Source organism: Bos indicus x Bos taurus, chromosome 5 (genome assembly GCF_003369695.1).
Source record: "Bos indicus x Bos taurus breed Angus x Brahman F1 hybrid chromosome 5, Bos_hybrid_MaternalHap_v2.0, whole genome shotgun sequence".
Taxonomy (NCBI): domain Eukaryota; kingdom Metazoa; phylum Chordata; class Mammalia; order Artiodactyla; family Bovidae; genus Bos; species Bos indicus x Bos taurus.
The window spans coordinates 96,174,865-96,196,412 of record NC_040080.1 but is presented as its reverse complement, the minus strand read 5'-3'; the positions used below and the strand labels follow the sequence as shown (position 1 = coordinate 96,196,412).

At 39.7% G+C, this 21,548-nt stretch overlaps 2 protein-coding genes across 5 annotated transcripts in view; one reads left to right on the top strand and one right to left on the bottom strand.

Annotated features, from left to right (window-relative positions):
* Positions 1 to 14,912, top strand: part of PLXNC1 (plexin C1) — a 153,280-nt gene extending 138,368 nt beyond the window's left edge. For 2 of the 3 annotated variants that reach the window (XM_027543152.1, XM_027543150.1), the window contains 8 exons: positions 1,480 to 1,534; positions 3,810 to 3,841; positions 3,941 to 4,048; positions 5,227 to 5,390; positions 7,347 to 7,494; positions 11,034 to 11,174; positions 11,258 to 11,332; positions 12,420 to 14,912. In XM_027543152.1, coding sequence (XP_027398953.1) covers positions 1,480 to 1,534; positions 3,810 to 3,841; positions 3,941 to 4,048; positions 5,227 to 5,390; positions 7,347 to 7,494; positions 11,034 to 11,174; positions 11,258 to 11,332; positions 12,420 to 12,524 — 828 coding nt within the window. In that variant the 3' untranslated portion in view covers positions 12,525 to 14,912. Of the gene's footprint in view, positions 1 to 1,479; positions 1,535 to 3,809; positions 3,842 to 3,940; positions 4,049 to 5,226; positions 5,391 to 7,346; positions 7,495 to 11,033; positions 11,175 to 11,257; positions 11,333 to 11,844; positions 11,930 to 12,419 lie in introns of all 3 variants that reach the window. The other variant, XM_027543151.1, reaches the window with a different exon arrangement.
* A 1,119-nt stretch (positions 14,913 to 16,031) lies between these two features.
* The window catches only part of CEP83 (centrosomal protein 83), a 139,921-nt gene continuing 134,404 nt past the window's right edge, over positions 16,032 to 21,548 (bottom strand). The window contains exons 14-16 of one of the 2 annotated variants that reach the window (XM_027543148.1): positions 19,077 to 19,180; positions 17,417 to 17,606; positions 16,032 to 16,440 (exon numbers count right to left, since the gene is read on the bottom strand). In XM_027543148.1, coding sequence (XP_027398949.1) covers positions 16,336 to 16,440; positions 17,417 to 17,606; positions 19,077 to 19,180 — 399 coding nt within the window. In that variant the 3' untranslated portion in view covers positions 16,032 to 16,335. Of the gene's footprint in view, positions 16,441 to 17,416; positions 17,607 to 19,076; positions 19,183 to 21,548 lie in introns of those variants that run through there. The other variant, XM_027543149.1, reaches the window with a different exon arrangement.

Sequence of the window (21,548 nt, the reverse complement as noted above, 5' to 3'; positions counted from 1 at the left end):
AGGCAACTAATAATCTACCTTCTGTTTGTATAAATGTGCCTATTCTGGACAAATTATGATTGTATAATACATGATCTTTTGTGACTGACTCCTTTCACTTAACCATGTTTTTGAGATCCATTCATGTTGTAGCATGTGTCAGTACTTCTTCCCTTTTATTGTATGGCAATTTTTTTATAGTGTATTCATTCACTAGAATAATAATTCTTTTAAAAGGACAAACTGCTGGTAGCTGCAACAATGCAGATAAATATAAACATGATAGACTTTATATTGACCCTAAGAAGCTAGACACAAGTGTATGCTGAATGGTTCCATGTACGTGAAGTTCAAGAACAGACAGAACTAATCAGTGGTGATGGAAGTCAGAAAAGCGATTACCCCTGGATGAGGATGGGGTGGTTGTTGATTGAGAAGCGTAACAGGGGTACTTCCTGGAACCTTGAAATATAATTTTGTATCTTGATGTGGGTGGTGGCTACACAGGTATACACTGAAGTGAACGTTCTTGAGCTGTACATTTAATACAAGAACATTCCTATAAGTCATGTTTAAAGTTTTTATTTAAAAGTGTATGCAATTTTACGATTTTTACAAGCTTCTTTTAAAAAGATAAAGACCTGCAAAAAAAGAGAATACATTATAAGTGCTGGACGGATTATCACAAAGTGAGCCTATCTTACAGCTCCCACTCAGATCAAGAAATAGAACGTTATGGGCACCACAGACGCCCCCTATGGACTCTCCTAATCACCACTTTCTCCTCTCCGAACATTTAAATCATGGTTTTGACTGGGTTTTTTGTTTTTCTGTTTCTTTTTTTTAAGCTAAATGTGAATGGAACCACACGGTGTTCATTCTTTTGTCAGGATTTTGGTTCGCCAGTGTCTCTGTGAGGTTCATCCATGTGGCACGGAGCAGTAATTTGCTCACTGTTGTTGTCTTATCATAACCTGTTTTATGAGTATACCTCAAACTCTTTATTCATTCTGCTGTTGATGGATATTGGGGTTGTAAATGCCAGTATGGGGCACTTACAAAGTTTACCTTCAGGATACGCACATGTGCATACCTAAATGTGAAATTGCTCTGTCATAGGGTAGCCACCAGCTTTACAGGCCAGTTTTTGAAAACTTGTTTCAGCATTTCTTTATATAGTAGGACCCCCCCCCACCTTTCAAAAAAAGAAAGTGGTCTGAACAGTACCTACTTCCAAGAGGCTGGGGTGCCCTCCAAAACAGTTGACTCCTCCCCTTGCCTGCCTCCTTCACAAAACCACAAGCTCCTTGAGGGCAGAAACAGTGTCTTGCTCATCACTATAGCCCCAGCCTGCAATGCTCAGAACGCAGGAATTCTTAAATAAATATTTGATTGAATAAGTGAGAGAATGTAAGATCCATCCAGCCATCTAATTCCTGAGTGAAGTTGAGAAACACATTAAATTTTGAAAACTCATCTATTTTTTATCTTTGCTTTCAGATATCAAATGGATCCACTATAAAAGTCTTTAAGAAGATAGCAAATTTTACTTCAGGTAACCAACGTAATGTTAACCTTTTGTTCTCAGTCTATAAAGTATTGTTTTTTGCCTCTCAGATGTACTGTCACAAAGATGAGACTGAGTTGTTGCTAAGTAATTCTCTGATTGGAGGAAAGCCATTTTGATCTGTTTCTGGTCCTAAGAATGCATGCTCTGCAAAGGGGGACAGGAAACTGTGAACAGTGGTTGCCGTGACTGCCCGGCACTGAGGAAGCTGCTATCATTAACCACCCCTAAAGATGGGGCAGAATCTTAGCCATTGCAGCTCTTTCCCGACTCCTCAGTAGGATGGGGGCTGACAGAGGGGATCCCCCTGGCAAACTGAGGGAAGCTTGCAGATTAGCACACAGCCCTGCAAGCTCTGAACAAACAAGATAATTCACTTAGTCCAAAGCTCCTACTGATGGACCAAGGACAGGGAGCTTTGTGGGCAAAGTTAATCGGCCAGTCTCTAAACTCGCTTCTATGTCCCTGATAGCCTAGGGGCAGGAAAACACTGTAACAGTGCCTTGAGAAAATCCTGAGGTCTATGCCAGGCTTCTCTCTAGAGAAATTTTATCCAGGCCAAGACAGTCAGTCCTCCTCGGCCCTCAGAAAGGTTCTGGGCCTCACCAACAGGGCCTGTTCACACATGCACAGCTGGAGGTGGGGCTTCCCTATTCCTGGATTCAGTGGTAGGAGCAGCCTGATAGGACCCAACACCTGGGGAGTGCAAACGAGGAATTCAGGGCTCCCAACGAAATGGATAGGATGACTGGGAGGGTTGGAGGACACCCCTTGGTAGGTTGCAGGACATCCCCACCTCCCAAGCCCCCATCTACTCCCAAGTCAAGCTATATTGAGAGAAGCCATCTTGCAGTGGGCGGCTGTCCTTCTGGTCTAGGGTGGGGGGTTGGTGTCTTTATGCTGTAATAAGTGGAGGAGCTGTGTATTTTAGGCTTCAAAGACTATAGTCTTTTGAGAGCTTGTTATTTAGAGATCTTGCATTTGGATCACTTCATGGGCCTTAAAGGTGGTCAGCGCCTCTGCTTCCTCCCGGTCCAGTCTCTCCTTACTCTCCAAAGCCCTTGCCCCTCTGTCCTTTCATCACCCACTCTGAACATCCCAGCCAGTCCCCTGGTGAACCCAGCTGCTCCCCTTTCCTGAACCTCAGGCTGGGCCACCCCGTGGGAGAGGCCTGCAACAGCACAGCTAAGTCGTTGTAAATTCCCATGTGGATCCAGACCCTCAATGTACCCTGTTCCCCTTTGTGCTTCTCCAGACAGCTGACTGTTCTCCGTGATCCCACGTTCTCTCCTCTGATCCCCACAGGCTTCCCTGTCAGCAGATGACTTCACTCAGTACCTCACAGAGAAAAGAGATCAGAATGCCTTCAGTAGCCAGCGCCAGCCCACCCTGCCTCCCTCCCTGCGTCTGCCAGTCCCTCCTCCTGGCTCCCCAGACATGCCAGGGCTGCCCTTCCTCCCAGCCACATCCCTTTTCCCACCTGGGCTTTGCATCCCTGCTACTATAGTTTTCTATCAGCATTTTAAGGTGTTCTAGTCTCTCTCGTCTTCAAAACAAAACCCAACTGCCTTGCTTCCTCCTCTCCCTGCATTTGCCACTTCCTTTTCAGCCACATTTCTTCTCAGACTGTCCACTTTGTGCTGCTCCATCACTCACTCTGTGACCTCCGCCTTGCTGCCCTTCTCTCCGATCCTAGAAGAGGTCACCTTCCTTTCCACCTCAGGGCATTTGCACCCACCCTCCTCCCCATTTGGTCCTGCTCGCTATCCGTTCATTTAGGTCCAGCTCCAACATCCCTCCTCAGAGAACCTCACTGATTAGGGCTGTGCTAACTGTGTGATTAGGAGGAGTCTCTCAGTGACTAGGCCATGAATTCCTTTAGGTGAGAGCTAGGTCTTACTCATTGTTGTCTGCCTAGTAGCCCCTGGCACACAGTAGGTGCTCCAGCTCTATTTGTTAAATGAATGAGAATTGAACCTCTCCTACCCCACCCCCAAGTGATGGTTCAGCCTCTGCTGCAGCACTTCCAGGGACAACTCCAGTCCCTGGCCCATCCTATCTTCACACTGTTCCTAAGGCCTTAAGATGCAGCGGGGCGAGGCGGGGGGCGGGGCGAGGAATGTCCCTATGAAAAGCTCTGGTGGGAGGGCTCAAGGAACCTATTCTGTTTATAACACAAGTGGGGCATCTTATGGGAAGGCCAGTTAGCCCATGGTTGTTTTCTCTAATGCCCTGTTTCTCTCCTTCTTTCCGTGGCGTTCAGATGTGGAATACACAGAAGATCACTGCCACTTGGTGAGTCCAGGCTTGCTTGTGCTCCCGCTGAATCGGATGCCTTCTGCAGCGCAGCACGTCTCCTTGGGTAACGCTGCTTCTGCTCTGTCTTCTCTTTAGATTTTACCAGATTCGGAAGCATTCCAAGATGTGCAGGGAAAGAGACATCGAGGGAAGCACAAGTTCAAAGTAAAAGAAATGTATCTGACAAAGCTGCTGTCGACCAAGGTACACTTACCATTCTGGGAGTGCTTTACGGCTACCTTGGGGGTGTATGATGTGTTTGACTTAATTTCCACTGAAGTGTGAAAATGTTACAAATCCCTTGTGCCTTCTAGCAAAGCAAAATGAAAGTTTAAATTGTAAACACTTCCTACCCCCTTCTTCTTCTTCCTCACAAACTGCAAAGATAAAGCACTTTACAAATTTCTACCATAGCATCTTCAGTCAGGGATTTAATGTTGTTCCCAAGCCCTTTACCCACCACTGCACTGTTATTTTTTAGGTTGACAGCATAATTATTCCTTTTTATTTACTTGTTACTATAGATGAACAATAAAACTCCCTCTTTAAATTGCAAATAAAATGAAGAGGGGGTGGTCATTTTAAAATTAAGACTTCTGTTCACATATAAAAGTGTCAGATGTTTTAAAAGCCAGTGGAATAGGAATACCAAATTGGGAGCAAATTTTCCTTTATCTAGTTTTTAGTGGGATTAAACAGAAGTCTGTAGTGATCCTTTTTTTCCTGAAATGACTAGCAATAAAAGTGCTATTATCTACACCTGGCCCTAGTCTTCTGCTGGGCATGCATCTTCAGATTATAGCAGAGTGTCAGCTTGGAGCTTAAACAAATCTACTAGATTTGTTTGGTGGGTAGAGGACAGCCAGAATCTCTTGGCTTTTCTCATCTGTCCCACAGAACTCTATTTGTTTTTTATAAAACAGTCAGATGCTCTGGAAAGTACACAATAAAAACCCTATGATAGAAATACATGCAACAGGAAAAATTCTGGGAACCAAGCAACATCATTTGAGTTTTTCCAGGCTGAACATAACTAATAAAAGCCAAACATCCGGGGCTTCTTGGTTTATGTATACAGCCCCTGTAACTGACATTTCAACTGCTAGCAGTTTCAAAGACAGCCTCCCTGTTGCCTAAATAATGTCGTTATCAGCAAGAAGCTTATGCACCCACTCTAAACCTGGGCATGGATTTTCAGGACCTGTGTCTTAAACACTGAGTGCTGGCCTCATTTGACAGCTGTACATACTTGCTCTTCAGCTTGTTTTTCTGTTTTGTTCATCATTATCTCTGAACTTGGATTTCACTTTTCATCATGTTTTAAAAAACCACTATCCTATTTTCTCTTTAATCTTCCAAGTCTGATGTGTTCTGTCTTTCAGGTGGCAATTCACTCTGTACTTGAAAAACTTTTTAGAAGCATCTGGAGTTTACCCAACAGCAGAGCCCCGTTTGCTATAAAATACTTTTTTGACTTTTTGGATGCCCAGGCTGAAAACAAAAAAATCACAGATCCTGACGTTGTACATATTTGGAAAACAAACAGGTGGGAACAACAATAGGTGATTACCGACTTTAAGAATCTGGGACAGAATCTTAACTAAAAGAAGGGCATGGATAGTTACAGAAGGGTTATCCCTATATTTGAACTTTTTGGCTTGGCAAGCTATTGTGTCAAAGCAGTTTCTTACCGGTAGGTACTGTTTTTTAAATAAAAACGATTCCTGTGCTGAGAATCCTATTCTTTAGGGCAAAGTAAACAACCTCTATTATTTTTACTATCTTAAACAAGTTTAGCTTGACCAGTAAATGATGAGAAATTAATATTTTGTGGTTTTATCATACACTTTTCCGTTAGAGAAGAGTCTTAAATTTGTCCCTCAGAGGATTCATCACTTAACAATTTCCAAGCTGTCTATTGTATAAGTTTCTGTTTTTATTTGGTCAAATGCCATGCTGCTGCTACTGCTGCTAAGTCGCTTCAGTTGTGTCCAACTCTGTGCGACCCCATAGATGGCAGCCCACCAGACTCCTCTGTCCCTGGGATTCTCCAGGCAAGAACACTGGAGTGGGTTGCCATTTCCTTCTCCAATGCATCAAAGTGAAAAGTGAAAGTGAAGTCACTCAGTCGTGTCCGACTCTTTGCGACCCCATGGACTGCACCCTACCAGGCTCCTCCGTCCATGGAATTTTCCAGGCAAGAGTGCTGGAGTGGGGTGCCATTGCCTTCTCCGAGCTGAGGCAAGGTATCCAAATTAAAATTTCTCCTCACTAAAGAAACATAGCTCATTACCTCTCATTCAAATACTTTGTGCATGAGCTGAATGAGACTCAGTTATTATGCAACAGAACTTCTCAGTGCAAGCTCAAGCCGTTCTAAGCATTGAGGTTAGCCAGACCGTTTTAGATAAGTATTAAAAGCTCCAGGCCTACCTTAACTGTCTACTGTGGCTCCCTCCCTGCTTTGTTCTAGCCTTGGCTTCCTAGGCCCTGCCACTCCCATATCAAGCTTGGGCCCTGCAGGCTACCATCTCACTGGGAAGACTGTAGCGTGTGAACAAGGACAGTAGTCAGGACAGCAGAGCTGCTGAAAGGCCCAGTAGCCCTTCTGACAGTTAGCTAGGCCAGAGGACTCTAAGTGACTCCCAAGATCATATCCAAATATTTGAGTACCAACTATGTATCAGGTACTGTTAGGCGTTGAAGGTAAAGAGACAGAAATTCATGTTCTCACAGAGCTTGCATTTTAATAGGTAAATTGTATATTAGAAGGCAATATTAATGCAGAGAATGAGGCAAAAAATAGACTCACAGGACAGCGTGGTCAGAGGCCTGGTGGAGATATTTGAGTCAGGTCTTAAAAAGAGGCATACACCCTGAGACTGTCTGGGGCAAGACAGTTTCAGGGGCAGATGAAGTCCTGAGGCACAAGCTTGCCCGGTGCGTGTGATGAGAAGCGACGAGGCCGGTGGAGCTGGGGTGAGTAAGGTGAAGCGCAGTAGATGAGTGCCAGGCCTAGACCATGCAGGGCTTTCTGCAGAGGGATGGAGAGCTACAGTGGAGAGGCGAGGACCTGATTCTGTGTTAAGAGGACTGCTGGCCCTTGTGGCAGAATTTACTGTTGGGAGCTGGCGGGTGATAATCCTGGTGAGAGATGATGGTGGCTTAGGCCACAGTGAGGACTTAGAGGGGGTAAGAAGAGGTCTGATGAGCTGTTCTCACTGGTAACCATTATCTAATTGACAAATTTGTGGAGAAAATTCTTGTTTTGTCAGTGGCCAGTTTCAGACTTCTCCAGGCCTCCCTTTCAGGAACGCTGACAGTTTAACCCTTTCTTGTTCTGAGTGACGCTGCCATCTGTTGCTTGGTATGTTTGGCAAGGCAGACTTGCATACTTCAGTAGCAAGGACAAAGACACCCATTCACAAACTGTGATAAACACAGCATCTGCCTCACATGAAAGGCTGTACTTGAAACGAGGTATCTCTCTCTCTCGGAACAGCCTTCCTCTTCGCTTCTGGGTAAACATCCTGAAGAACCCTCAGTTTGTCTTTGACATTAAGAAGACACCACACATAGATGGCTGTCTGTCAGTGATCGCTCAGGCATTCATGGACGCGTTTTCCCTCACAGAGCAGCAACTTGGGAAGGTAAGGCCCAGCTTTAGGATTTCCTGTACGTGTTTGTGTGAGTCTGAAGCACTCTGTCTTCCTTGTAAACATTCAAGTAACACACGACATCAGCCCAAAAGACAAAGTAAATGATGGTCACTGAACACCTGCTTTTCTATAAAATTGCTCATTTATTTCTATTTTTAATCTAGTTTAAGTGAAAACCTTTAGCTTTTGTTTCCTAGAAAAATCTTATGTAGATACTAATATAGATGCTATTAAACTATGAACCCAAAGTATGTAATTATTGAAATTTGCCTATGTTAATTCCATCTGAATATACCTAAAAGCATCTATTTGATTATAACAAATTTCTTATGGGGAAGTAAATCCTGCCTGAGGTTTCAAATACCTCTATTTTGTCATTTTATAATTGAATCAATATGGTTTGTCCTGTGGTGTTTTGCTGAGCAAAAACTCTATAAGGCAAGAAAAGATAACAATACAGAGGAAACTGTGAAAGAGATGTTTTGGTCTTAACCCAAGTAGTCCATAATAAACTGAGCAATATCTGTACCTAATGGGTTTAGAAATCTTTTCATGCTGAGCAGTGGGTCTTTGGTGGAAGGATGTTCAGAGTGCCTGGGATGAAGTGTGATGGACACGTCATAGGCGCCTGAGACTCCTAGTCTAAATCCAGACTCACTATCGCCAGTATTTCTAGAAACCAAACTTGTTTTTTGACTTTTATTTTCCCAGCACTGCCTAGATAGAGTCTCTCGAGGTAAAATCCTTGTCATTATCGTCCCCTTCTCCTTCCTCCCACCTGTGTCTCTAGTTGGTTACTACTCACTTCCATCCCTCCCCTGCCAACTGCTGTCCTGGCTCCTACAGGGCCTTTCACTGTGTCTCAGCCTATCTTTCTAAAACAAAACTCTGATACTGTCAGATTCCTGCTTGAACATTGTAAATATTTCCCATTACCTCCCAGACAGAATCTTGAGTGCCACGGGGCCCTTCCGCACTGGGCTTCAAGTCTCTCTTCTGGCCTCCTCATTTTTTCCCCAGTCCATCTACCCACCTTTTCATGCTACAGCTTTTAGTTTTCGCAGACTTAACCACGAGCTTGTTTTCACATCACTTTGCTCGTCCCTTTCCTGTTACCTCTGTCTAGTAAAACCCTACTCATTCATTCAACAAATGTGATTTCCTAATGTGTACCAGAAAATGTATAAGACTCAGATTTAGTCTAAATATACCTATTCTGTCAATGTTCCCTTGATGCATTTCCCATGTGCTAATTTTGACCGGTACAGTTCTCCCTAGCGTGCAATACACTGAAACACACTTAGTTATCCATACTAAAAATGGCTGTTTATTGATTACTATGTTCTTGGCATAATTCAGTTCTCACAAGAACCACACAGTTAACCATTACCCTCATTTTCTGGATGAGGAATTGATGATGAGAGGTTACAAGTCTTAAGGTTGTACATCTAAGTCCTTTTCTTTGTGCTACACTGCTGCTAATTACTGATCTTAGATTGTAAGCTTCTTAAGGGCAGGTGCTGACTGGTTTTCATTCAGTGCCTACCCACAGTGCCTGGCTAAATAAAACTTTGCATGAATGATCACAAGGGCTGTAGGTTCTACTTAAAGTTGTAAACTTGACAGGTGAAAAAATATCTCAGTCCAGGCCTCCTTCAAGCCATCAATACATTTAAAAATGTACTGGGGCACTGACCCTACCATTAACTCACCTATCTTCCGAGTAGTGATACAATAAAAATTCATATTTCAGGACAAGAAAAATGTAAGCAGAATTTTCACCTGTTTGGGCCTCCTCCCTCCCCTCTAGTATGCACCTACGTTATGCATTTATCAGCCCTCTCCAATGGCAGAAGTACCCGCTGAACTGTAAAGACCCATTTTTCTTCTGGCACTAGCTGTGTAACTCCTCAGCAGATAATATTCCTCTCTCAATCCTGTAAGGGGTCACAATGACCCACACACTGTATATGTACATACTACTTTGGTGAACTTTATATACAATGCTTTATATACAATAAAAACATAGTATTTCCCTTAAAGATAGCGACTGGTCAGATGACCTGGGGAGATACTGGGTGCACATAATGGAAGCTCTTAGCTTAAATACTTTATTAATGTTAATTAATTATTAATGTTCCTACATTATTTGTATTTTGTACATTACCAAATAGATGACTGAACCTCCAGTAAAAATGGTGACTAGATGACTTAAAACAATTTGACCAAATATCAATTATTGGAACAGTGTAATTCTAGATGTGGGTAGAAGCAACAGGAAGGAACCATTTCCTGGACCATGAGAGTCTAGTAAGACAGGCCGTCCAGAGGCTTTTGGCTGCTGTTAATAGGGCCTACCTCGTTCAGTAACAGCACAGTGAGTGGCCTATCAATGCAATCCTCGTCTGACCTGAGAATGAGCATTCCTGCTCACGAAATGCCTCCCCAACATTGGTGAAAATTAAGTCTGAAACGGAGGGGATTGCAAAATAATGTTGCCCATTACCTGTTATGACACACCCTGAAAGGAATTCAGGCCAAAGATCAGGATGAGGCAGTTTGCACTCGGGGAAAATTGACTAGCCTTTGGTTATTTTTCTGAAGAAAATTTCATGAACTCAGTTTCTTGAATCTTCCCATACTTAGAAATGCACTAAAATCATTAAGATATCTGTTCCTCACAAATAGTGTGTGATTGCACAGCCCCCTTCCCCTAAATCACATGTATGCAGGCCCCACCCCCCTTACCTCTTGAGAACAGTCCTCAGAGCTTTCTGAGAGGCTGTCTCCTAGGTCATAATCCTCAGGCTGGTTGAATAAATTTTTCCATCTCTTTTCTAGACTGGCTATGATTTTTCTTTGACATGTTAATTCTGTCAAAATTATAACTTAAAAAAAAAAAATCTTCCCTTACATTTTAACATCAGTTAAAATTACATAAAAACATTCAAACTACCAGGGAATTTTTCCAAAATCAAGACATCAGAGCCACCAATACTAATGACCATGCTCTTTCTTGAGAACACTGAAAGATTTTTATAATCTAATAAAATAGGGAAAAGCAGAAAAATCTGCCATTGCCAATTACTTACCACGTTCATGGTTATATAAAGGGCTCAATCAGACCTACAATCAAACCTTTTATAAGTGCCAAAATTCACTGGTGGGTGAGGATGAGAGCAAATGCTTTAATTCAGGCTTTTTACAACTATTAGTTACGAACTATGATTGAAATAAGTTCCATTGTTACAGTAACTCAAAATCATGCAAAAATAATAATTTTAGTCCTTTTATGAGAGGAAGGCAGAATATATTAGCATTTAATCTGCCTGAAAATAACAGTGACTCACCAGAACTATCTGGATAGCAGTCAGTCATTCAGTCAATAACATTTATGAAGGCCTGCTGCATGAAGATGACTTGTTACCAGGAGATAAGATTAGTAATAGTGGTGGAGGTTCAGCTACATTGGTACTGCTATCATTTCCTGATGGTTTTTTAAACTCTTGGTGGTTGCTGCTTTTTTTCAGGAAGCACCAACTAATAAACTTCTCTATGCCAAGGATATCCCAACCTACAAAGAGGAAGTAAAGTCTTATTACAAAGCAATCAGGGATTTGCCTCCATTGTCATCTTCAGAGATGGAAGAATTCTTAACTCAGGAATCTAAGGTATTGTTAGAAAGTAGAAATAAGATTATATTTGGGTACTTAAGCCATTTCAGAATCTCTCAACAAGGCTTTCTTTCTTTAAGAAACATGAAAATGAATTTAATGAAGAAGTGGCCTTGACAGAAATCTACAAATACATCATAAAATATTTTGATGAGGTAAGATTTTAAATAACATTTTTAAAAAAACAGATACGAATCAGCCACCAGAATTTGGTTATAAAGCGTCCTGTAGGTCTCAGGATGGCTCTGGCATCCCACATGGCCAGAAAGGGAAGCCAGGAAGGCTGTCTGAGATGCGGATCCTGGCACCAAGCCAGACCCTGCGTGTGGCTGCCCACCTTTGGACCAGCCATTTGATTTAATGGGGCCTATTGACACAGTTAACTTTGATGAGTAAGTAGTGGTCCTAATAAAAGGGGCCTGCTTATGCTTGATTGTAATCTGCTAAAATGAAGGCTAAGCTTGTTAAATCGCCTAGATTCTGTATTCAGTAGTTAAAAGTATGACATATTTCTAACTTAAGCAACTATTTCAATAAACCATTCTCCTTTATGATTAATTCTCCTTAATCTGGATTTTTTTCTTTGGGAATTCACACAGACACAGTCATCAGATGCGCTGTTTCCAAATAAATGTTAATTCCCCCTTCCCTGATTCCCCCCACTCAGTCATGCTGGGACAGGCTATCCATGTCAATGGTGAGAATAGCTCACCAATTCCATTTGCTACTTGAAGATCAAGTGAAGCACTAAGGTAGGGTAGAGGCAATGAGTTCCTTAAACATGATAAGCATCCCTCTTTCCAGGGGTCAGGGGTTAGAAGGGACGCACTGGGAGGGGAGGGAAGGGGAGGGCAAGGGAGGTAGACATCTCTGACCAGGATGCCCCCTGCCTGCTGCATTAAGAAGAAATACTTGCCTGCATGTTGGCTGCCCAGGAATGCTTGCTGTGCTTGGAATGGCTGTGACATAATGCATAAAACAGGGCCTTGGAATTCTGGCCCCATATTTGTAAGCAAGTAATTCGGTATTTCTTTCGAGTTTCTATTTTAAGCTGAAGTGTTGTTGATCCTGTGATAATGACTTAGCAAAACAACTTGCAAAGTGAGTATGTAAATGATCGGAGAAAATCTTGGCATCTGTTTCATACAGATTTACCACTCACAGCATCAGGAATGCAAAAAAAAAATAGAATTGTAATGCTAAAACCACAATATCTAAAAGAACTGTTCTAATTGTCAACAGATTCTAAATAAACTAGAAAGAGAACGAGGGCTGGAAGAAGCTCAGAAACAACTCTTGCATGTAAAAGTCTTATTTGAGGAAAAGAAGAAATGCAAGTGGATGTAAGCACTCTGGGGACTGGCTTAATCTGGTAAAGTTCTTCAGATGACTTGGGAGCAAAATGGCTGCTTGAGCTACTCTGTGTTGTGAGTTTAAGTTTGCACATAGGTTCCACTTTGAGCACTGTCTTTTTTAAGAGACCAAGGCACACGCACAGCTTTTAGAAAGCCTATCAACCACTGTGCCTGTGTGTGTACTGTGGGAACCCTTCTGTAAATAGAGCTGAAGCGGTTGTTTCAAACAGCCTCCTTGTTTACAGAGAATACAGGGCCAGGAAGCAAGGGTCAGTATTGTTTAACTACACTCTCCACTTAAGCACAATGATATAAGTGGTTTTGTTTGAAAACTACAGCTATGTAGCACTTGTAACTACACTGCACCTCTGCAGACAAGGGACATTGCTAATGATCAAAACAAACTGTGAAATGAGTCATCTGGAAACAAGGTTGGCTGTGCGGGCACCCTCGGGGATCTGCAGCATTGAGACTTTTCCCCAGTAGTTCCTGGAAAAGCTGACCGCAGAATTTGGTAGTGTGTACATTTAGCATTTGTGAGTGTGTGTGTGTGTGTGTGTGTGTGTTTTTAAACCAAAAACTAACGGTGTTGCAACATTGTTGAAAGGGCTCGTGTTTTTCAGTGGTCACCGACTGTACTCCATCAAACTCACCTCCATTTCACTAGAGAGCTCTAAAGCAAGGAGAGGGAGTAGGCTTCGTGACAGCATCTTACCCAAACACTTTAAAGTACCTATCTTTTCTTCATTTTATTTTTCCATATTAAATGTATTCAATAGTAGACGTGTAGGCTATTGTAAAAAAAAAAAAATCGCTTGTTTCGAAGAACTTCAATCAGAACTGTCTATGGAAGAGTAACTCCGTCCCCTAATCCTACACTTCTATACTACTGTCTCCTTGCTTTAGACTTCTGGTGAACCCTGTGCTTATAAATACTTGTGTGTGATTTTAAAAAATACATTTTACATTTCATGAAATTGCTGTTCGCACTGGAGTATTATATATGAATATATATATATTTGAGGCCCATGGCCTGAAAAATATTAGTATACAACTTGGTATCTTAGTCTTACTATGTACTTTTTGAAAGTATTCCTCACAAGAGAGAGAGTTAAGAATACCTGTTTTATTCATGCCTTTTTTAAAAAAGAATTCCCTACCTAGTTATACTGTAGTCTTTTTATTGCTGATTTTTTACTCCTGAATTCTTGCTGCTCATGACCAATTCTAATACCACTGTGTTTCCCTTCTCTTAAACCAGAAGTAAAACGTTTAACTGGCAACTCTTCAACTTTCTTTGCAGCACCTTTACCCTTGGTGCTCCAAATCCCAGACTGAGGAAAGGAAAATTTTCAAGTAGCAAATAAAACATTGGTCATACATTCCTTAAAATCACTTACCAACAACAATCTATGAGATAGCAGGATTTAAAAGTACATTTGTCTTAAATGAATGCAGTTCTTTTTGCTTCTCACTATCTGGTAAAGAGTGAGCGATGACACCTCAACAAACTGATCAGAGAAGATAAGCATTTATTGCTCTATAGGGACCTTCCCAATCCTGTCACTTCTGGCCACTGTCTTTCCAATGGACACACCTCAAAAATCCTACCACAGAGGTTCTTTATAAGAAAGGTCTCGTCCCCATCTAAGGCTGCTGCAGTCTTGATGTGAAGGCATTCATAGGAGAACAGCAGGAGAGTTGAGACCCAAGGGTAGGAGAGTTGCCCAAAAGACTTCCCCTCTTTAGGGTACAGAAATGCTAAGAAATCTCGAAGGATCAGCTACAGCTTTATCTCAGTATTTAGTAAATGCTACATGAGGGTGTCCCTGTCCGGCTCTCTGGCACATGAATCCTGTGTGGAGACTTCCCTCCTTTTCCAGGGACTGTGCTGCTGGGGACTTTGGGCAAGTCACTTCCCTCTTTGTGCCTCAATTTCTGTATAATATTTCTAGCCTACCTCACTGAGGTGGTGAAGAGTCACTAATGTGTGTAGCGTGTCTGTCAATCCTCCAGTGAAAAGCACTGTCTAGATCACATTTTGGATCACGTTAGCCAAACGCAGTACATGGCCAAATTAGATGTGTGCTGGAGACAATCAGTCACTGGGTCTATATTAAACAGCAGCCAGAGAAACAAATGGCAAACAATTTCTATTTTCAAGTTTCTTTGCATATTTTTTTGGTGCAAAACCATTTATAAACTTTTCTTTTTTCTAACACTAGTGTCTACAGCAGCATTTAAAAACTAATTCTGTTACTTTTTTCTGTATTAGGGATTTAAAGTCTATTTCTTATTGTATACCTGATTGAAGCAGTTCTTGGAGATGAATGTTTTAAATGTCTATATCCAAAAATAAACATTTTGATGTAAATATGGACTGTTTTTGTCTTTTTCTTCCTTCAAATTTTCAATAGATTTTTTTCATTCTAAGTGGCTCCACGGAAATTATTTCTCAAGAACAAAGTGTCACTGTATATGCTTTGTAAATTAGCAGCTGTATTATATAGTAAGTAAATCTAGTTTCTTCTAAATGATGTTAAGGCTATGCAATCTTACTCCTGGCCTCCACTGTCGTCTTGGAATTCTGAATGTGATGACGTCTAGATAATGAACATTCTACTTGGTCCAGCAGACTTTTTAGCTTTGCCTTGTTGACATGAAGTTATTCCAGCAGAATGCCTTTAAAAGATGTTACATAAAAAAGCAAATGATGGCATACTTAGGGACACAGAGAAATAAAACATTTATAACAATTTGGTTAGATCCAAAACAGGAGACAAAGTTAAACACCAACATTATTTCTAAAGGGATCCCACTGGGTTCAAGTTTTACAATAAATGGCCCTTGTTTTATTATATAGCCACAGGATTTAATTATTTGTACTTTGTTATCTTCTATTAATTCTAACTCAACGAAGCCAAAATTAGTGAGATCTTCTACACTGTATGGTTAAAACAAAATTAAATACAAAATAATATAAAAATATTTATTAAGCTTTTAATAAATTATGTGCACACAACTTTTAGAAAAGGTAGTGTTGGAAGGAATGATGCTAAAGCTGAAACTCCAGTACTTTGGCCACCTCATGTGAAGAGTTGACTCATTGGAAAAGACTCTGATGCCGGAAGGGATTAGGGGCAGGAGGAGAAGGGGATGACAGAGGATGAGATGGCTGGATGGCATCACCGACTTGATGGACGTGAGTTTGAGTGAACTCCGGGAGTTGGTGATGGACAGGGAGGCCTGGCGTGCTGCGATTCATGGGGTCGCAAAGAGTCGGACATGACTGAGCGACTGAACTGAACTGAGTAATATATATAGATATCTTAAGTTTTATGCTGACTTTAAATAACTTTCACATATAGTAAACCAGAAAACATTTCTGACCATGTGATTGGTAAGCACCTCAAAGAAGAAGAGGAGGGAATTCAACATAGTTCTATTTAGGCAAAATGCCACACCCCCCCCCCCCTTAAAAAAACTCAACAAAGCAAAATAATTGAAAAACTTGATTCCCTATTTAGTTCCTTCTTCTTTGTTCATTTATTTTACATTCTCAAAGGGTTGTCAATAATATTCTAAATATCTCTGAAGCTGTCTTAGGGCTTTACTTATCATTACTACAACCTTAAAATCCTGACATTCATGCAACACAGCATGGAGATAGTACCTTTTCTTGAGGCACAGTCAAGTGATTTGGCAAACAGTAATAAAGTATCTAAATGCCACATACATTAAAGCTTCAAGCTTTACTGAGTCACTGATTTCATCCCTTTTGATCTGCCTTTTCTCCAAGCAAATCATTCCCCAGGAGATCCAAGTTCCTCTAGTTGTTTCCTTTGTGTTGTTTCAAGTTCTTCTAGTCTTTTGCGAAGTAGAGAGAGTTCCCTTTGATGCTGTTCCTCCTTAAAAGCACAGAAAAAGGAAAAACAGAAAAAGCATTGCAAGAAAGGCTGTTAGAAAAACTGGTGGAAAAATAACTGTTAGGCAGTGGCCTCAGTGTCTCTTTTATTCAGGTGTGCAACATCTGGCAAGAAAAGAATGACCATTTTAGCAGTCTAAGAACCCCAGCATGGTCTAGACTACCAACTAGTCCTCCCTTTTCTCCTGCCTCAGGCTGTATAGCCTTTAGCCAATACCCAAAGTCTGTTCTTCTCTAGGTTTAAAGTTCACCGCAGAATAAATTAGATAACAGTAATGCAAGTCCCAGGTGTACTTATGTGGCAACTTTCTAACAAGACGAGTTTAACAGAAGTTTATTATATAAGCAAAGCACTTCATCAGAAGAAGTACAATTCAGTGACGTACAACATTAAAAATCTTCCTTGCTTACAACATTACAAAATGTCATTGCTTATTAACAGTTCATCTTCTGAAAATCATCTGATCAATTTGGTTCCCTCAACATCTCAGGGATTTGATAAAGTAAAACTAACTCAAGTTTTGGAAACAGAAAGATTTAGGTATGAAACTCAGCTCTCAGTTATGACCTTGAGCAAGTCACTTCACCTCTCTGACTCAGCTTCCTCATGTGCAAACTGGGAATACTAATACCTTCCCTCAAAGCATTTTCATTAGGATTAAATAAAATGTATGGAAAGCACATAGTACAGTAACTTTGCATAAATGTTGGTAATAATCAGAATTATATGAGTGACCTACAGACTCAACAGTTTACTCAAAGACTTTATGGGTCTCTTACTTTCAGGTGCCCAGCAGGAGACTTTACTCCTAGCACCATCACTGAAGAATAGATTCAAATCCACTATGCCTCTCAGCAATTTTTCTGGTAAAGATTTAGGTTTTTAAATATTTAAACAGGTAAAATTTACAGAAGTATCTATCTAACTGTTTTCTCCTAAAATAAATGCCCATACATACCTGCATGTGAGGAGGGAAGGACAGTTCCATGCCTGGAATCACAGTTGATGACTGAAGACTAACAGGATTGATGGATGCTGATGGAGGTATATTAGGAACCAAAATTAAACTTCGAAATTCATTATGTCTTCTCTGTATATCCTTTAGTCTTTTTTGAAGCCTTGTATACTCTTCAAATGGAACATTTTGTCTTAAAAAGGAAAAGCATTTCTGTTGCTTAATACAGTTATATTCTGTTGAAGAACAGTATGAGTCACAGAACATAATTTTAATTGGGAGGGAAGGATTTTTAAGATTTACCAATATATCATACATAAAATGTGGTTTACCTAGACAGATAAACAGAAACATGACATGACATCTTAATTATTTGTGTTATTGTTGGCCCTGTAGGCTGTCGACTTAAAGTTTTATTTGACAATTAGTCAGAGATAAAAAACATTTTGATATTTTTAATTCTACTCCCCCAACCCATGAATCTTGAAACTAAAAGGACTCCTCCAAAAAAAAAAAAAAAAAGGTGCCTTATTTTACTTCAAGAATCAAACAGAAATAGAGGAAATACCAGGTTGAATATTATGAATTTGGTAGGTAAAATATGGTCAAACATAGCTAATTCATTTTGTCCTATTTTTTAATGTACCTAATGAAAAAGATAAAACTACCCAACTTAAGGGAAAATGACATGGATTAAAAAAAACTTTGCAGGCCTTCAGAGTTCACCACCTTTTTGGACATTAATTTCCTAATAATCACAAGTAATCAAATATAGTTTCAAAACCATTTAAAGTTCTAGGTGATCTGTGCCATAGCTGCCCACTCTTGAATTGATAACACCTCCTCCACAACCATTAATTTTGAAATAATAAGTTGAATTTGGTTTTAGAATGAATGTGGTGGCTTCTCACTTTGGAACAGAGAGTATTTGTAAAACTGGCATTTATTCCACAGTCTGGAAACCTCTTGGATGTTCTAAAAAAAATAACACCACACACAACTGTTCATATTTTAGTACTAATTATACCCAAGAAGACCAGTGCACACTGTAAAGCATCACTGCTTGACATACAGGCAGCTTCCATTACAGAAAAGTCTGATACTGTCTAAATGCTGAAGACTACCACTAATTAGCTGAATTTGAAAAGATTTTATCAACGTAAATCACATGGGTCATACAGTGCCACTACTACTAAATTAAAATGGCAAATCTCTGCTCAAAAATGCTAATGATGCAGATTATTAGTTGTGCTTAGATATAAATAAAAACCAGAAACTACTGCCCAATAATATTTTCCACACCAAAACATTAAAAAACTGAGCCTTGATTCAAAGTTGTGGCCACAATTTCGAACTTGTAATAACTAAACTGTCTTGTCTCAGCAGCAAGGATTTACACCACTCCTGGCTACCAAAGCCAGGGACTGACCTTTTCATCAGTCCCAACCATACAAAACAGAAATGCATATGTTAAAGATGTTTTGGTTTGAAGAAACATTGAATCAGAAAAAGAATAGCAAAGATAATGAATTAGGAGTCTAATGAAGTTTTACGATTGTTTTAAATTTATATTTTAAAAGCAACCCAAGTACATTATACTCAGAAACAACGTTCTATAACGTCAAAATATCACATGGGGCATATATACATACAAACATATTACCTATTTAACACCTGATTTTCTGTTTCCAATTCTTCTCTCTTTGCCTCTAAGATTTCTACCTTTTCCTGCAGTCTCTTTAATTTGTTTTCATGAAGAGATTTTCTCTAAAAAAAAACAAAAAGAGAAACAATTAATATGAACAAGTATGCTAATACATACTCTCCTATTTGAACAAAGCTATATAGTGAATATTTTACTCACCAAAAAAATTTTACTTAGAGATAAGTATTTTCAGTGAATAATCAGAGCAAAGATCACTGGATACAATGCTTATTGAAAATCACAAAGATAATAATGCACAGATCTAGCTCATACCCTGAAAGTAACAAACAGAACTATTATAAATGCCAAACCAGAAAATTAGCATCAATAAGGAAATTGTGCAAATAAAACTTCTAAGAAGGGAAGAAGTCAAATTTTACTAATGAGTTTGCTTGTCACCTGATAATACAAGCTCTTCATTCTCCCAGAAGATATCGTGAGTTTAAAATAAGTATAAATTTAAAATTAAAAGCAAGTTTGCAATTGATAAATCACTACCAAAGTAGTAAATTAAAGGATGAGACAGCTAAGACTGATTATGGATGCATCTCAGTTTGAAAGCATGCCTTTCTAAAGGGAAAATTTTCTAATAATATGGAAAGATCTATGTATAATGCAAAACAAGTAAATGAAAAAAGGTAATACCTTTTTAATTTTATAAAAAGTTTGCCTTTAAAAAAAAGCAGAAAAATACCTATAAATGTTGACACTCATTTAGTAGCTATAGACCTTTTTGGTTTTTGGTTTCTAACTCTTTACTAACAGGCTTACTGAAGAATGAGTAGAATATAAATGTACAGCAGAATGTAAAACCACAAAGAAAACACTGGTGTCACCTCACACAGGTCAAGAGCACTGCCATACCAAAAGGGCCCCTACCCCTCCCTCCTTTCAATCTCTACCCTCCCTGTCCTCTGAAAACATAACCAACTAATCTACTTCTAAAGATGCAGTTTAGTTTTGCCTGTTTTTGAACTTCATGCAAACAGAATCATAGCACACATTCTTTTACAGATGGCTTTTTCCTTTTACTCAATACTGGGAGATTTATTCATGGTATTGCTTACAGGCAGAGTTCACTCATTGCCTACCGTGGCACTAAAACCACTTTTCTGTCCTTTATTAGCACAAGTATATATTAATGTATTGACAGGTGATTTGGGACTCTATTTATTCACCCACACACAAAGAAATCATACAGTGTATATACTTCCATCTCTCGATTTTTTGTTGTTCAACATTTCATCTCTATGATTAAGTTATGTTTATTGCATATCACAGTTCTCTATTGTTATACCATTATCCATTTTACAAATACCTCATATTTTATCCATTCTCCTCTTGATAACAATTTGAATTGTTTCTAGTTTGAAGCTACTACGAATAAAGTTTTTATGAACACTGCTGAATATGCTTTTGGTAGATATATGTCCTCATTTCTCTTTGAGTACATATTCAGGAATGAGTCATACACAATACATATGTTTTAACTTTAGTAAAACTAGCGTTTTCTAAAGTGGTTCTAACAAATTATTAGTCACATCTTGTGTGCATGCTTAGCCGTGTCTGACTGTGTGACCCCATGGACTACAGCCCACCAGGCTCCTCTATCCATGGGATTTTCCAGACAAGAATACTGGAGTGGGTTGCCATGCCGTTCTCCAGGGGATCTTCCTGACCCAGGGATTGAACCCAGGTCTCCTGCATTGTAGGCGGATTCTTTACCGTCTAAGCCATCAGGAAAGCCCATTAATCACATGCCCACCAGCAATATATGAGAGTTCTGCATCCTTACCAACACTTGGTATGGTCAGTCTTTTATAATTTTCACTACTCTAGTGGAATAGAATAATATGTCACTGTACTTTTAATTTGCATTTTCCTGTTGTCTAATGAGGGTATCTTTTTATGCACACTGGCCATCTGGATATCCTTTTTTAATGAAATGTTTGTCCTAGTCTTTTCCCTGTTTAAGAAAATATTTTGAGTAATCTATTTGTCGGAATTCTTTACATATTCAGAATATGAATACTTTGTCAGATATATGTGTGGCAGATTGACCTCCCAGTGTGTGGTAATATTTTTTCTCTTAAGAGTGTCATTTTATTAAAAAAAAAAGTGACACTTTAATGTCTTTATCAATTATATCTCTTAGGATTAGTTCTTTTTTTAATGTCCTGTTTCAGAAATCTTTACTTATCCCAAGATCTTAAGATTTTCTCCTCAAGCTTCTTTCTAGCAGTTTTATTTTTTTACCCTCACATTTGGGTCTATGGTTCATTTTTATCTAATTAGGTTGGGTTAAGGATAACCAATTGACCCCACATCCTTTAAGTCCTCCAGCTTTTTTGTTCTTCAAGATTGCCTTGGTTGTTCTGGTCCTTTGTCCTTTAATATGAATTTTAGAATCTACTTTCCAGTTTCCACAAG